Source organism: Acanthisitta chloris, unplaced genomic scaffold (genome assembly GCF_000695815.1).
Source record: "Acanthisitta chloris isolate BGI_N310 unplaced genomic scaffold, ASM69581v1 scaffold2067, whole genome shotgun sequence".
NCBI classification, from domain to species: domain Eukaryota; kingdom Metazoa; phylum Chordata; class Aves; order Passeriformes; family Acanthisittidae; genus Acanthisitta; species Acanthisitta chloris.
The window spans coordinates 9902-24002 of NW_008680734.1; the positions used below are offsets into that span (position 1 = coordinate 9902).

The 14101-nt window shown below is 41.7% G+C and overlaps 1 protein-coding gene across 1 annotated transcript in view; it reads right to left on the minus strand.

The window, feature by feature from the left end:
- Positions 1-14101, minus strand: part of LOC103805163 (high affinity cAMP-specific and IBMX-insensitive 3',5'-cyclic phosphodiesterase 8B-like) — a gene marked incomplete at both ends in the record, with an annotated part of 31196 nt that overhangs the window by 9381 nt on the left and 7714 nt on the right. The window contains 5 exons of the mRNA XM_009077798.1: positions 6004-6064; positions 6478-6566; positions 8413-8553; positions 9049-9127; positions 12932-13020. Of these exons, the coding sequence (XP_009076046.1) occupies positions 6004-6064; positions 6478-6566; positions 8413-8553; positions 9049-9127; positions 12932-13020 (459 nt within the window). The remainder of the gene's footprint in view (positions 1-6003; positions 6065-6477; positions 6567-8412; positions 8554-9048; positions 9128-12931; positions 13021-14101) is intronic.

Below are 14101 nucleotides of genomic sequence, written 5' to 3' on the forward strand. Positions count from 1 at the left end.
TGGCACTCATGAATGTAAAAGCTAAACACAAAAATCCTAACTCTTTGTGATTCTGAAACATCCTTGGTTAGCGCCAACAGTAGTTATTTCAAGCTTTCTTACAATTATATAGGGTATTTCCATAACCTTAAAATTAACACCCCTTGCCTGGTCTACAACAACACAGATTAAATGCTCCTCTGCTTCTCCACTCTGCTCAGAACTAAAAGGTCACACTGCCCAATACATGACAGTTTAACACGTGTTAATCACTTTGCCCCTTTACTTTGTTACTTGGTTACAAGAAAGTATTTCGCTGTTCATAGGAAAACTGAGCAGAAATTTCAATTGCTCAAGTCTTCCCTCTAGAATTAGCCCATGATGTATTTACGTATAGCTAATACAGACACTGAGAAGGACTAAAAATGCATTGCTTTTTTAAAACTGTAGTCACTGGAGAAGATACACATATCTACTTCATCCTGCTCCAGATGAATAACCATCAGTGCTTGATACTGCAATTACACATTATTCAGTACACATTTAGGAATCCATTACTATCATCTAATCCATGGTGACTAGTTCCTCTGACCAAATTCATCACCTGCCCATAGCAAAGCACTAGACTGGATGAAATCCAAAGTTGCAACTTGTGAGCTAAAAGGAGACAACAACAATGTTGTACTTGTGTGCACTTATCATCTGTATCAGTTTGTGACAGTGCAACCAGCAGGGTCCTCATGGGGATTATTGAGGGAAGAAAGGACAGGAATAATAGAAATTCTCTTTGCTTCCTTTTTGCTATCGGAAGGAGCAGTGGGGGAAAAGGGAAGAAGGAAATGGAAAGGAAAAACACCCCAAATTCAGGCATGGCTTTCTGTAATGAAGGAGAAGGAAGAAAACTAAAGGAAAAGGAAATCCTGTGTTCATGCTTCATATAAATCTTGTTCAAGGGAGCATAAGAAGTGACTCTTCCTCAAAAAAAAATGCTTAAACACCCCTCTTGTAACCATGCAGAAACTCTTGGAGAAATAAACTCATCCAAACAGAGTAAGATTAAGGAATCTTATCGGATATGGTACAGTGACAGAAGGCATCTGAACCACTCATTCTGCTCCCAAACTGGAGCTTCCCTCAGAGCCAAGGATCTACCTCTGCCTACTGCACAACTGGCAGAAACATTGGCACAGTCCTCCGAGTGCTCTATTGAAAAAATAAACCACATTTCAGTTCTGAGCACTTCCCTTCCCCTTCTGCAGGTGCAACCTGGGAGAGCAAAGTAAGGTAAGTTATGAGGGAAGCTACACAGTCAATCTTGGACACATACGTTCTTAAGAGGAGAAACAACACCTCTGTTGAAAATGTATGAATGTGCAAACACTGGACTCTATCATGCCAGGTCTCACACTGACAAGAGCAGCACTGATAATTACCCAGCCTTCAGCATGTGGGAATAGTCACATGACAGTCAATCCCCATTCATAAATCTTCACTGCAAGAATGTTTAATACTCTCCTATGTGTGGTTTTTTTCAATGCATAAATCTAACATGCTTTATTTTTACATGTGATAAATCTGGCATGGAAATCCATGAAAGTTCCTGCACAGTGATGTTTGATTGTACTGTGATATCCCTTGCAGAGGCTGTTGGTAATGGCAAAGAACACATCTACATTTTTAAGGTGAAAAAGTTCATAATAATGTAAGGATGTTTCCAAGTCAGCATACATTGTCTGAGTGCTGAGATCAAGCCATTTAAAATTATGCTGATGCAGTGAAACATTGGACATTTGCATCAAAATCATGACAGCTTTTACTGCTCTGTAACTAAATAAATAGTCCATTTGATTTCCTTTTATCCTTCCATAGAGATTTATCCATGGCTTGAAAAGAAACCTATTTTTTTAGGTTAAAGAAAAGTTCTACTGCTGCAAGTATTCAGGCACAGATCTTAGGAAACCTGCAGTGTCTTAATGTTGATAAGGATATCCTACAGGCAGGAGATATTTCCACTGCAGAAGTGAAAAGGAATAATTACATAGCTCTGTTGGATGCACCTTGCTTTTTTTCCTCAAGGGATATCTCCACAGACCATGCTTTCTGTTAGGCTGCAGTCTTTACCCTTTATGGCAGACCTCAATACTTGTGGAGAGCCTTACCATGGCCCTATTTCCTGGGATCACCAAATGCGTAAAGATCCCCAGAGCTACTGGTCATCAGACTGGTGCTCAATTTACCAGTAACTGCTCATGAAACCGTATTAAGAAGACAGGAATGGATGGTGCTTTCCAGTGGTACAGAGAACATGAATGCCACTTTGGACACAAGGCCTTAACTAAAATGTGTTTCTAAAGCACCTTTGCTCTCACCAGCAAGGAGGGGCTGGTGGGGCACATGAAGCTCAAGGGCATCCTTGGAGGAGCTTTAAGATTCTCAGGGCAGTGAGGAGGGCACACAGCAAGCTCACTATCCTGGACTTCAAGAGAACAGATTTTGGTGTCTTCAAGGATCTGCTTGGTAGAGTCCCACGGGATAAAGCCCTGGAGGGAAGAGTGGCCCAAGAGAGAGAGAACAGAGTGTCTTCAAGGATCTGCTTGGTAGAGTCCCACGGGATAAAGCCCTGGAGGGAAGAGTGGCCCAAGAGAGCTAGTTAGCATTCAAAGATCATCTCTTCCATGCTTAGGAGTGATGCATGCCAACAAAGAGGGACTCAGACAGAAATACCAGGAGACCTGTCTGGATGAACAAAGAACTCCTGGACAAACTCAAATGCAAGAGAAGCCTATAGAGAGTGGAAACAAGGTCCCACGGGATAAAGCCCTGGAGGGAAGAGTGGCCCAAGAGAGCTAGTTAGCATTCAAAGATCATCTCTTCCATGCTTAGGAGTGATGCATGCCAACAAAGAGGGACTCAGACAGAAATACCAGGAGACCTGTCTGGATGAACAAAGAACTCCTGGACAAACTCAAATGCAAGAGAAGCCTATAGAGAGTGGAAACAAGGTCAGACAGCCTGGGAGGAATACAAAGAGAATCTCTGAACAACCAGAGATCAGGTTAGGAAAGCTAAAGCCCTGATAGAATTAAATGTAGGTAGGGATGTCCAGCGCAACAAGGAAAGCTTCTATAGGTACACTGGCAAAAGAGAAAGACTAGGGAAAATGTGACACTTCTCTGGAAGGAAACGGGAGATCTGGTTAAACAGGACACGGAAAAGGCTAAAAAACTCTGACTTTAGCCTTGGACTCCAGTGGTAAGTGCTCCAGCCACACTGCTCGAGTCACAGGAGGCAAAGGCAGGGACTGGGAGAATGAAGAACCACTAGCTGTAGGAGAACATCAGGTTTGAGAACATCTAAGGAACCTTAAGATGCACAAGTCCACAGGACCTGATGAGATGCATCTGTGTGTCTTGAAGGAGTTGGTGGAGGAAGTGGCTAAGCCACTATCCATTATATTTGAGAAGCCATGGCAGTCGAGTGGAATTCCCAGAGAGGGCAAATGGGAAACCAACCCTCACTTCTAAAACTGAAAAAAACCCAACCCAGAAGACCCAGGGAACTACAGGCTGATCAGCCTCACCTCTGTGCCCAAGTCATGGAGGAGATCCTCCTGGAAAACTATGCTAAGGCACATGGAAAATAAGGTGATTTGTGACAGCCAGCACAGCTTCACAAAGGGCAAACCATGCCTGACAAATATGGTGACCTCCTATGATTGGGTTACAGCATTAATGGATAAGGGAAGGTCATCTACCTGGACTTGTGCAAGGCCTTTGATACTTTCACAAACATCTTTGCCTCTAAAATGGAGAGACTTGCACTTGACAGCTGGGTCAGTCGGTGGATAAGGAATTGACCAGAGTTCAAAGAGTTGTGGTCAGTGGCTCAGTGTCTGGGTGGAGACAAGTGATGGGTGGTGTCCTTCAGAGGTCTGCATTAGGACTAGCATTATTTAATATTTTCATCAGGGACATGGACAGTGGGATCAGGTGCACCATCAGCAAGTTGACTGGTGACACCAAGCTTTGTGGGGTGATCAACATGCTGGAGGGGCCCTCAGCATAAAAAGACATGAACCTGTTGGAGTGTGTCCAGAGGAGGTCACCAAGATGATCAGAGGGTTGAAAGAGTTGGGGCTGTTCAGCCCGGAGAAGAGAAGGCTCCAAGGAGACCTTATAGCACCTTCTGGTACCTAAAGGGAGCCTACAAGAAAGCTGGAGAGGGACTTTTCACAAGGATAAATAGTGACAGGACAAGTGGAAATGGTTTTAAATTTCAAGAGGGTAGATTTAGATTAGATTTGAGGAAGAAATTCCTAGCTGTGAGGGTGGTGAGGCAACCTGGCACAGCTTGTCCAAAGAAGCTGTGGCTGCTCCATTCCTGGCAGTGTTCCAGGTCATGTTGGATGGGGCTTGGAGCAACCTGGAGTAGTGGAAGATGTCCTTGCCCATGGCAAGGGGTTAGAACTAGACCTTTAATTTCCCTTCCAACCTAAATCAATTTGTGACTCTATGATTCTCACTGGTCTAGGCAGTCCAATGAACAGGGCAAAGAAAACCAGAAAGAAATGGACTTTTTTCTATATTCCTACTGCTGTCTTTTACAGATGGGTGCAAGTTTGTAATTGTTTTGTACTCATTATCTTGCATTAAGAGTATCATATCTACACTGCCCTGTATCTTACTTTCAAGTATCTTACTTACATCCAAGCAGCTATAAATAAAACAATGATGTTTAAATAATGAACTAAAAAGAAATATGTGCAATTTTATCATGCTTCTATTACAGAACTCTGTTGCACTCTCTGTGACCGTAAATGATAATTTGCTGCTAATACTAAAATCCATGTTTTAGTTCAAAGATGAGGTCAGTTAAAAGCATTTTGAGACTCAGTTTTCAGTGACAGACCTTCACAGTTCTTCCAAAATGTGCAGATTTCTTCTTATGCAGTTTTCTCCCTTGACTTGTTACTACCTGCGTCCACAAGAGCTGGTGCAAGAAGGATGGTTCTAACAGTCAAATTTTACAGGACATCACCTATGAGGTTCCTCCAGTAGTAGTGGTTATCCAACGGTGTGTTAATGTTCAGCATTTTCTACTGAAGAAGGTGCAACTAGACATACTGTTGACTTTCTGAATTCTTTCTCTGCATGTGTCTTTACTCACATCATGGATAAAAGCATAGTAAAATTCTAAATAAAACAAGATACATAATCTCTCCCTTAAAGAACATGGAAACAAATCATGCTCCCCAAGCACATCCTCAGTCTAAATTATTGCCAGCTACTTCCTAAGCTTCCCACTTACTATCTCACCCCTACAGACCTCAGGCTAAAGATAGAATTCACTCCTTTGCTCATAAGTTCACACTTCTTTACAGGCCATGTACTAGAGTATTTTTGGGGCAAAGCATGTAATAGGATCATTGCCTCAGACACTTCCAGAGGGAGAAAACCAGGAGCAGATAACAGCAAACAGCTCCCCATACCACCAGCTTTGTTGCAGGACCTGCTGGGGTGGGTGTGGGTCTGGCCTGTAGATATTGGAGTCAGCTGCTACTCCTGGTTTACTTGAGTTACGGCTTGAATTATGCCCCTCCACAACACCTGTGCTGATGAGTGTGTGATGTATCAGGTCCTTTATAGAGGCTACACTTTATTTAAGAACCACACACTGGCAATCCTTGTGACAGCTGAGCATAGCTCATTATGAGCCGTAAGTACACCAGACCAGACTGGTAACAGTAGCTCTAGAGAAAAGGCCCAGAACTCCCTTTTGGCTATGCTCCACAGCATCACAGACTCAAGTGTCACATCTGTACTGCACAAAATTAAAGCTGTTCTATTCAGCAGTCCTGCAAAAGGAGAATAGCTCATATAAATGTTGAAGTCTTCTTTCTTGCTCCAACAACCAAAGAGAGCCTCTTTAACAATATAGATCACATCCTCTTGGAAAAATTGATAAGCCAAAAAATACCAGTTTGCTAGAAGCTATGAAAATTATCACATGAAAGATATACAATACCTGTTTGTTGTTTTCATTGGTACAATGCAGCCTTTTGAGGGACACAAAGTGTCTTATTTTCCTAGCAACAGAAATAATCATTTGTTACCATATCAAATGATAAAGACAGAAGTGAAGTGATACATTGCTATTTTCTAAAGCAGAGGCCTCCATACCCTGAGGAAACCAGATACCAAACCCAACACCAGAGAGAGGACTGGGTGACATGCACTCCTTCAGTACTACAGTGAAGTTTTTGTCCCAGGACACCTCGTCCTTTAGCTCCTGCAGGAATTCTCCTGCACATCTGGGAGCTGAATTTGGCCACAAGCACAATCTAAACCATAAAGGTGGAAGCACGTGCAAGCACACACACAAACAAAGGGATTGTCCAGCTGATAAATACATGGAAGTTCACATTAAATTAAAGATGGGGAAAGCAGAGAGAAGGCTCTAAAAATCAGAGAGTGATTATATTCTGGGCAAGTTACGTACCCTCCTTGACCTATCACAGGTGTTATCTTCACATGCTGCTGGATACTGTCTCCTGATTTCCTTCTTGCGTAGTAAACCCCTTGCCATTCCTAAGGGAACACAGACATCAGAGACATTATCCAAGAATACAGAGCTTGCAGTCAAATATTCATTTATTATTGCATAGTCCTTGTTATTACAATTTATTTTGTGGTTGCCTTTTCTAAAATAGTACAAAATCTATCAATAGAGAATAGTTTCATAGTTTCACAGTATGTTAAGGGATTGGAATGGATGTTAGAGACCATTCAACCCCAACCCCCTGCCCTGGGCAGGGACACCTCCCACCAGAACAGGTTGCTCAGGGCTTTATCCACCCTGGCCTTGAACACTACCAGAATTGGGGCATCGAGAACCTCCTTGGGCAACCTATGCCAGTGTCTCACCACCCTCTCAGTAAAATATTTCTCCCTGATATCTAACATAAATTTCCCTCTTTCAGTTTATCCCCCATTACTCCTTGTCCTGTCATTGCAGTTCCTAACAAAAAGTTCCTCTTCAAATTCCTTGTAGGCCCTTCAGATACTGGAAGGTTGCTATGAGGTTTCCACGCAGTCTTCTCCAGGCTGAACAGCTCAAATTTTCTCAGCCTGTCTTCATAGAGGAGGTGCTCCTGTCCTCTTATCAGCTTCATGGCACTCTAATAGCACCTTTAATAGCTTTGAGCACCTTTAGCACCAATAGCACTTTTAACAGGCATTTGCTAACTTAAGGACAGTGTAAGTATGTTCCTTTAGTGAGAGGGCATACAGTTTTTACAAAGAACTTTAGTAATCATCTGCTTAGACGGGTTACAAACATCATTGCTGGGTACCACCCTAAGCAGTAGTGGTGGCAACACCTCCAGAGGTTATCTCCCTTGGGACCAGCAGATCCAAGCTCTGTGCTGAGCATCATTCAGCTTTGGTAGTCAAGTAATATGTATGCTAAATTTCAAAACTCCTTAACCTAAACATGTCCCTCAGCTAACCCCAAAGAAGAGAGATTTTAAGGAAGGCACTACACGGCAGCCAAATAGGATGAAGTTAGAAAAGGGGTGGAAGATACCGTCTCCATCAAAGACAAAGAGGGATGGATGCAGAAGACACAGAGAGCACTTGAGGAAGCAGCATTAGCTGCTGGGCAGCCCATATAAATGAGGAGGAGCATAGCAGGAGTGGTCTGCAGGTACTGCTAATGCACCAAGGTGAACATGCAAACAACTCCAGGCAGTGACTCACAAAACTCCGATCATTGCTGGAAGTGACTCAATGGTTCAAGAACTCCCCAAAGTTCTTTAAGCAGAACTTGAGACAGGGAAGGGTGAGAGGTACTTCTGCAACCCATGGGGGATGACATAAGAGACTGTTGCGTGTTCTACTCAAGAAGGGGAATGCATCACCAGGCCCATCAGCACCATGACAGGAGTTCCCAGTTCACTGCAGATCTTCTAATTATAGTTAGAAAAACAAACCCCACTGGGTACCAATATACACTTTTGGTGCTTACAGCATACAGTCAGTGAGGGTTCTGCAGTTCAACAGATCAGTCAAAACCTCTTGGTTGGATGATTCAGCCACCTGAGAGACTGACTGAGGGACAAACTGTTACATTCCAACTAACAAGAGCTCCACGGGCCCTAAGCAAGACAGAAACACAGAAAACATTCTGATATTGATCTTAAGCCAACAGACTGGTAGGAGTTCAGCCAGAACCTACAAGCAAAACTAATGAAATCTGTAGCCACTTGTCTGTGACAAGGGCTGCTGTGCTTCTTAGACATCTGAGGAGCAGAATTCTGGTCTTATATGTCCACTCAAGAAGAACACATCTTGTGTTCTTAAATCTAGAGCAATAAAACATGATACAGAGTAGAAATCTACAGCAATTTCACATGAGTTTGTTTTATTTGCTTACCTTTCCTTTTTTAATGAATGTGTTGATGTTGTCTAGAAGATCTGCACAGTTTTTATCACTTTTGGGCAGTTCAGTGAGTTCCTTACCAAGAAGCTCTCCCTTGCGATACCCCATCATCCGCTCAAAGGCTGGATTAACATACTGCCAACAGAAAAACATTTGAGTACAACACTAAGAAGAACTTACTTCAAGGATAATTACTCACATACAACTGTCAAAGTGTGTGACAGGTTATATGGCTAAAGCCACGACACATCTCTACAATTCAGTGTTTCTCATATAAAAAGACTATGTCATGGTGAAACACTTTATGCTACTAAGATGCTGAACACAGAAGGTAATACGTAATCTGCTATCAGAAGGTACAAAATGAGAACTAAACTCTTTATTGTACAGGTTATCTAGTCCTACAGATTTCATGCAGGTTTTACCATAAACAACATTACTTTACTGGAAATTATCATCTAAATGAAGTTACTGAAGGAAAAGCCTTGGAAACTCAGCAGGCATCAGTGTGCAGAACTAAGGCAATTTGTTGCACAAAGCTTTGAAATAGGACAGGAAGGACCAAGCTAAGACGCCTTTAGGTCTCCTCTTTACCAGTTCTACAAAACAGTTAACATTTTCCCCCCTTACCTGAATGACATGATCTTCATTGGTTATTTCTACAGCTTCCTGACAATGGTCTAATGCTGTAAAGACTGCATTACAAGCCCTGAAATTAGCAAATGATTCACATTAGTTTTATTGTTGGAACATTTTGTTCACTACAAATACATTATTAAACTGTACTTCTCGGTAGATGAATCACAAAGTGGCATGTTGTTTTGACTAAACCACTGTCACCATCTTCATCATGACTTCTTCAGATTCTCCAGCCTCAGACAGCCCTGTTGCCAATGTGCTTTTCCTGCAGATCATGTAAAAGTACTCAGGGGTACTTGCAGGTACTTTTTCAGGGATAACCTTGAGCTAATGCAGGAAAAAAAAGCCTTACCTTCTTGCTTGAATTATGATTTACACAGGATGGAATTAAAATTAATATAGGCTCCTAATAGTAGGGAAAAAAACACATATATCTCATAGCATCATAGAATGGTTTGTGTTGGAAGGGACCTTAAAGATCTTCTACTTCCAAACCCTCTGCCACGGGCAAGGGAGAGTGGACACCAAAAGAAACAAATGAGGCATACTTGCTTTGATAGATGTCAGTACTTCATCTTTGATCTGGACTAAACACAAACTAATTATCTTCTATATCCCTCTCAGTTCAGGGAGCAAAACCACACCATAAATAAACATGCCTGCACACAGTTATTACCTAAAGGGAACATCTTGCTCCCAGACTGCATGGTAGGGTTTGAATTAGTACCAATGACTAGAGAGTTCAGAAATACAGGACATTGCTACTTCTGCTTATCACAGAAGCAATTCAAAACCAAAGAGAACACACAGAATCATAGAATCAAGGCTGGAAAATACCTTTTAAGATCATCCTGTCCAACCACCCACCAGCACCACCACTGTAACCCCTAAACCACATCACCCAGCATCAGATCCAGATGCCTCTTAAACACCCCCAGGGATGGTGACTCCACCTCCTCCCTGGGTAACCTATTCCAGTGCCTAAGATATGAAAAGACATGAAGAGACACACATAGAAACACAGACATGCAGCCATGTGGATGAAGATCTGTATTACTAAAATGCTGTATACAGAAGACAACAGCAGTATTGCAGCTCATATAACAAAAGGAGCTTCCAATGTAATTTTACAGGTGATTTTCTCGCAGTCCAAGCTGGTTCCCAAGTGTTATTTTGTGCTGTGTGAAGTAACTAATTTACCTCAGTGACAGATACCTGTCTGGTGCACCAGCTGCTTAACTTTACATTAAGTAAACTTTCTGTTCAGAAAACACAAAGGTATGTTTCCACTACTCAAGCCTTAGCATTTTCATTTGATTAGGCAACCAAGACAGCAAAATGACAAGTTTAAATGGCTCATACCTTCTTTGATTAATACATGGATCCCAAACCAAGTTTCCAACCAGAAGCTGCTATGTGGAGAAGTGTAGAAATGGAAAGACACTTCTGACCACAGACATGGCCTTATGTACTGCTTCCTTGGGCTGGTCCTACTTTGTCACCATGTTTCTCTTGTATCTGAACCCTGAAATATCCTGGGTTTAATTCCATCAACTAACTTTCTGCATTCTCTTCCCTTACGTGTTTTTTTCTGTCACAAAAGAACTACAGATCAGCAATAAGTGGGACAGACATAGAGTACAACACTTTTTGTCCCACTTAATTAAACCACATGAATGAAAAAAGGCTGTAACTAAATAGCATTACCAAATCCCAGTTCTGCTTATTTTTTAAGGCTACCTGCCTAAGGCAGAGGTAGGGGAAAGACATTAACTTCTCCAGGTTATAAATACACCTTTTCAGACACTTTATGTTCTAAAAGGCTACCTCATACCCCCAGATTTTAGCACCTAAGTTGCTTTTAACCATTATTTGTGCCTGTTAGATGATGAGGCTTAGCTATTTAGATATCTTGGGCCTGCACCTATTAAATTATTTACTTATTCTGGAACTGCATCTGGTAGTGGCAATAACAACCCTGAACATAACTAACACTTGGTTTCTTTATAGTATTTTACAAAGTTTCCCACAACAGTCCTATTCAGAGATGACATGGATACACGTACACACAAAAATACACATAATGTGTATTATCAATGTACAAAAGACAGGATAACACAGGATATATTTTATATAATGATGTTATTCACATAGATGAAAACTAAGTAGGCTCACAGTTTATGTAACTCCATTCAAGAGAGCAAAAGCAATCACAGAATCATAGAATCAACCAGGTTGGAAAAGACCTCCAAGATCATCGAGTCCAACCCTATCATGGTTACTAGACCATGGCACTAAGTGCCACATCCAGTCTCATCTTGAAAACCTCCAGGGATGGTGAATCCACCACCTCCCCGGGCAGCACATTCCAATGCCTGATCACTCTCTCCACAAAAAATCTCTTCCTAATATCCAACCCAAACCTCCCCTGGCAAAGCTTGAGTCTGTGCCCTCTTGTCCTGCTGCTGGTTGCCTGGGAGAAGAGACCAACCCCCACCTGACTCCAACCTCCTGTCAGGGAGTTGTAGAGGGTGATAAGGTCTCCCCTGAGCCTCCTCTTCTTCAGGCTAAACAACTCCAGCTCCCTCAGCCTCTCCTCATAGCACTTGTGCTCGAGTCCCTTCACCAGCCTCGTTGCTGAAGTAATCAGAATTACTGCTGTTTCTATAAACAATATGGATGAAAGAACTGTCACCTGATGAAATGCCACTGAGGACTGACATTGTTTCCTTCCAATTTTAATGAATTTTAAGGTTCTTCTTTGGTGCTGGCTATAAATAAACTTACAGAAAAATATGGTAGCACGTATGAATCATACTCCCTGGGCTGGAGCTCTAATTATTTGCATTGATAATTGATACTGCTCATGGGGAGATGCTAAGACTGTCTTGCTGTCTTGTTCTTGAAATGAAACATAAAATACAAGCACTGTGGGTATAAATGACACCTTAATCTTTCCATATAAAACTGATGTTTCTGACCTATGCTGACTTCACTCAGAAGACACTTATTTCATGTTGCATTCACAGCCCAATAATGAACCAAGTCAGGACCACCAAAACTAATAATTAGCTGCTAAAATCTTAAATGTTATAGCTGCTTTATTTTCCTGCTAAGTTTTGGAAAACAACTATTACAATTGTGTAAGCCCAAATTAGATTTTTTTTCCCCTAAAAAATTTACAGTAATTGCATTCTGCATGCACAAACCCATAATCACTTGAAATGTGAAGTCACTTTGGGACCAGTTTGCAAAGAAAATATTAGAAAAATCTACTTGTTAAACAGACACTCAAACCTGTAGAAAAGTGATAGTGTTTTCTGTAGATGGAACTAGAATTAGTTTATGACACACAGAGAACAACTTCTTCTCTGCATTACACTCAGCTTCAAGGGCTTTTTCTTTCATACAGCTGCATTGCAAAAATATTTATATGCATGCATATGCACCTACATTAAATATAAAATTAGTCACACCATAGAAAAAGTGATAAGGAAGTGAAAGTCATTTAATCTCTCACTATGATAAAAAACTGCTCCTGGCCCACCAAGCCTTGCCCAAGGAAGAAAACAAAAACTTAGAACTGAATCAGGGTTGCATTTACCTCAAGCTACCACATACGAAATATCAGAGACATGCGATCAAGAATGACTTTGTGATCACCATGTAAATTCACAACCCGTACAAACACTGACCAAGCTTTTTCAGGGCGACAGTAACTGAGTTTGTCCCTTGCAAAATAAAAGTGTAGTACATTAGGTAACAAACAGATGCAAAGCACATGTATGGGTGAATGGGACGAAGCAGAAAGTAACCTGATCCAATTCTTTAGACCAACAGGTTGGTATTTGCAGCTTCTTACGCTTGTACATACCGTAGTTTGAACTGAGATCTCACTTCCCCATGTTCTATCTGAACCAGTTCATTGTAACAAGCAGTTACGCTGCTGTTCTCCATGAATTGCTGGAAGACAAACCAAGAGTGCATGAAACAGGTTGGAATGGTTTTAAACTGCTATTTCTGTTGCTGCATCTAGAAGCTGTAGTAACCTTACAAAGAGGCATGAGGTCAGCAGAGGGTCACAGGGGTGATTAAGCAACTCCCCTGTGAGGAAAGGCTGAGAGCACTGGGACTGTTCAGTCTATAGAAGGCTGAAGTGGGGAACTCATCAAAGTGTATGAATACCTGAAGAGAGAGACTGTTTGAACACAAAGCCAGCATCTTTCCAGCGGTGCCCAGTGACAGGACCAGAGGCAACGGGAACAAACAGAAACACAGGAGGTTTCCTCTGAGCATCAGGAAACACTTCTACTGTAAAGGTGACTGAGCATTGCCACAGGTTGCCCAGGGAGATTGCAGAGTCTCCATGCCTGGAGATCTTCACAAGTTGCATGGCATGGAACTGGGCAACCTGCTTTAGGTAGCTCTGCTTGAGCTGGTAGGTTGGACAAGATGACCCTCAGGGGCACGTTCCAACCTCAACCCTCCTATGCTTCGGTAGAAATAAAAAGCTTTCATTGTACCTTTTGTGTTGAATAATCATATTTTCCTCAGGCATAGGTTTATAGTTTTTAAGACAACACAGCTCTCTAAGCACAAAGGAAGTATAAAAATATGCTAAAAGCTCACCTGTGGATTTTCCCATTTGGTTTTAGCAACACAGTAAGAAACAGATAATCTAAATAAAAATCCAAACACAATCATAGACAAAACCAGTATTGCCTTGATGTATAATTTTGAACACCTATCTTTAACTCAGTATCGAAATGGAGAACCTTAGAGACATAAAACGTTCATGCTGAAAAAACAAAAGGAGGGGGGATTTTGTATTGGGCATTTCATTTGTTTCCAAGCTAATATTGCTGCTAAAGCTCAGAAAGCGAAGTGACTTTGCTCCACAAGTAATGTCACTGAGCCATCACTGTGCATTCAGAAGTGCAGAGAAGTTATTTAATGCAAGGAGCATGCTGACAACAGTGAGCAAACTTTTACTCTAGGCAGGAGAGAATCACCTCTGTCAGGCACAGGTGGCAAACTGAAAGAT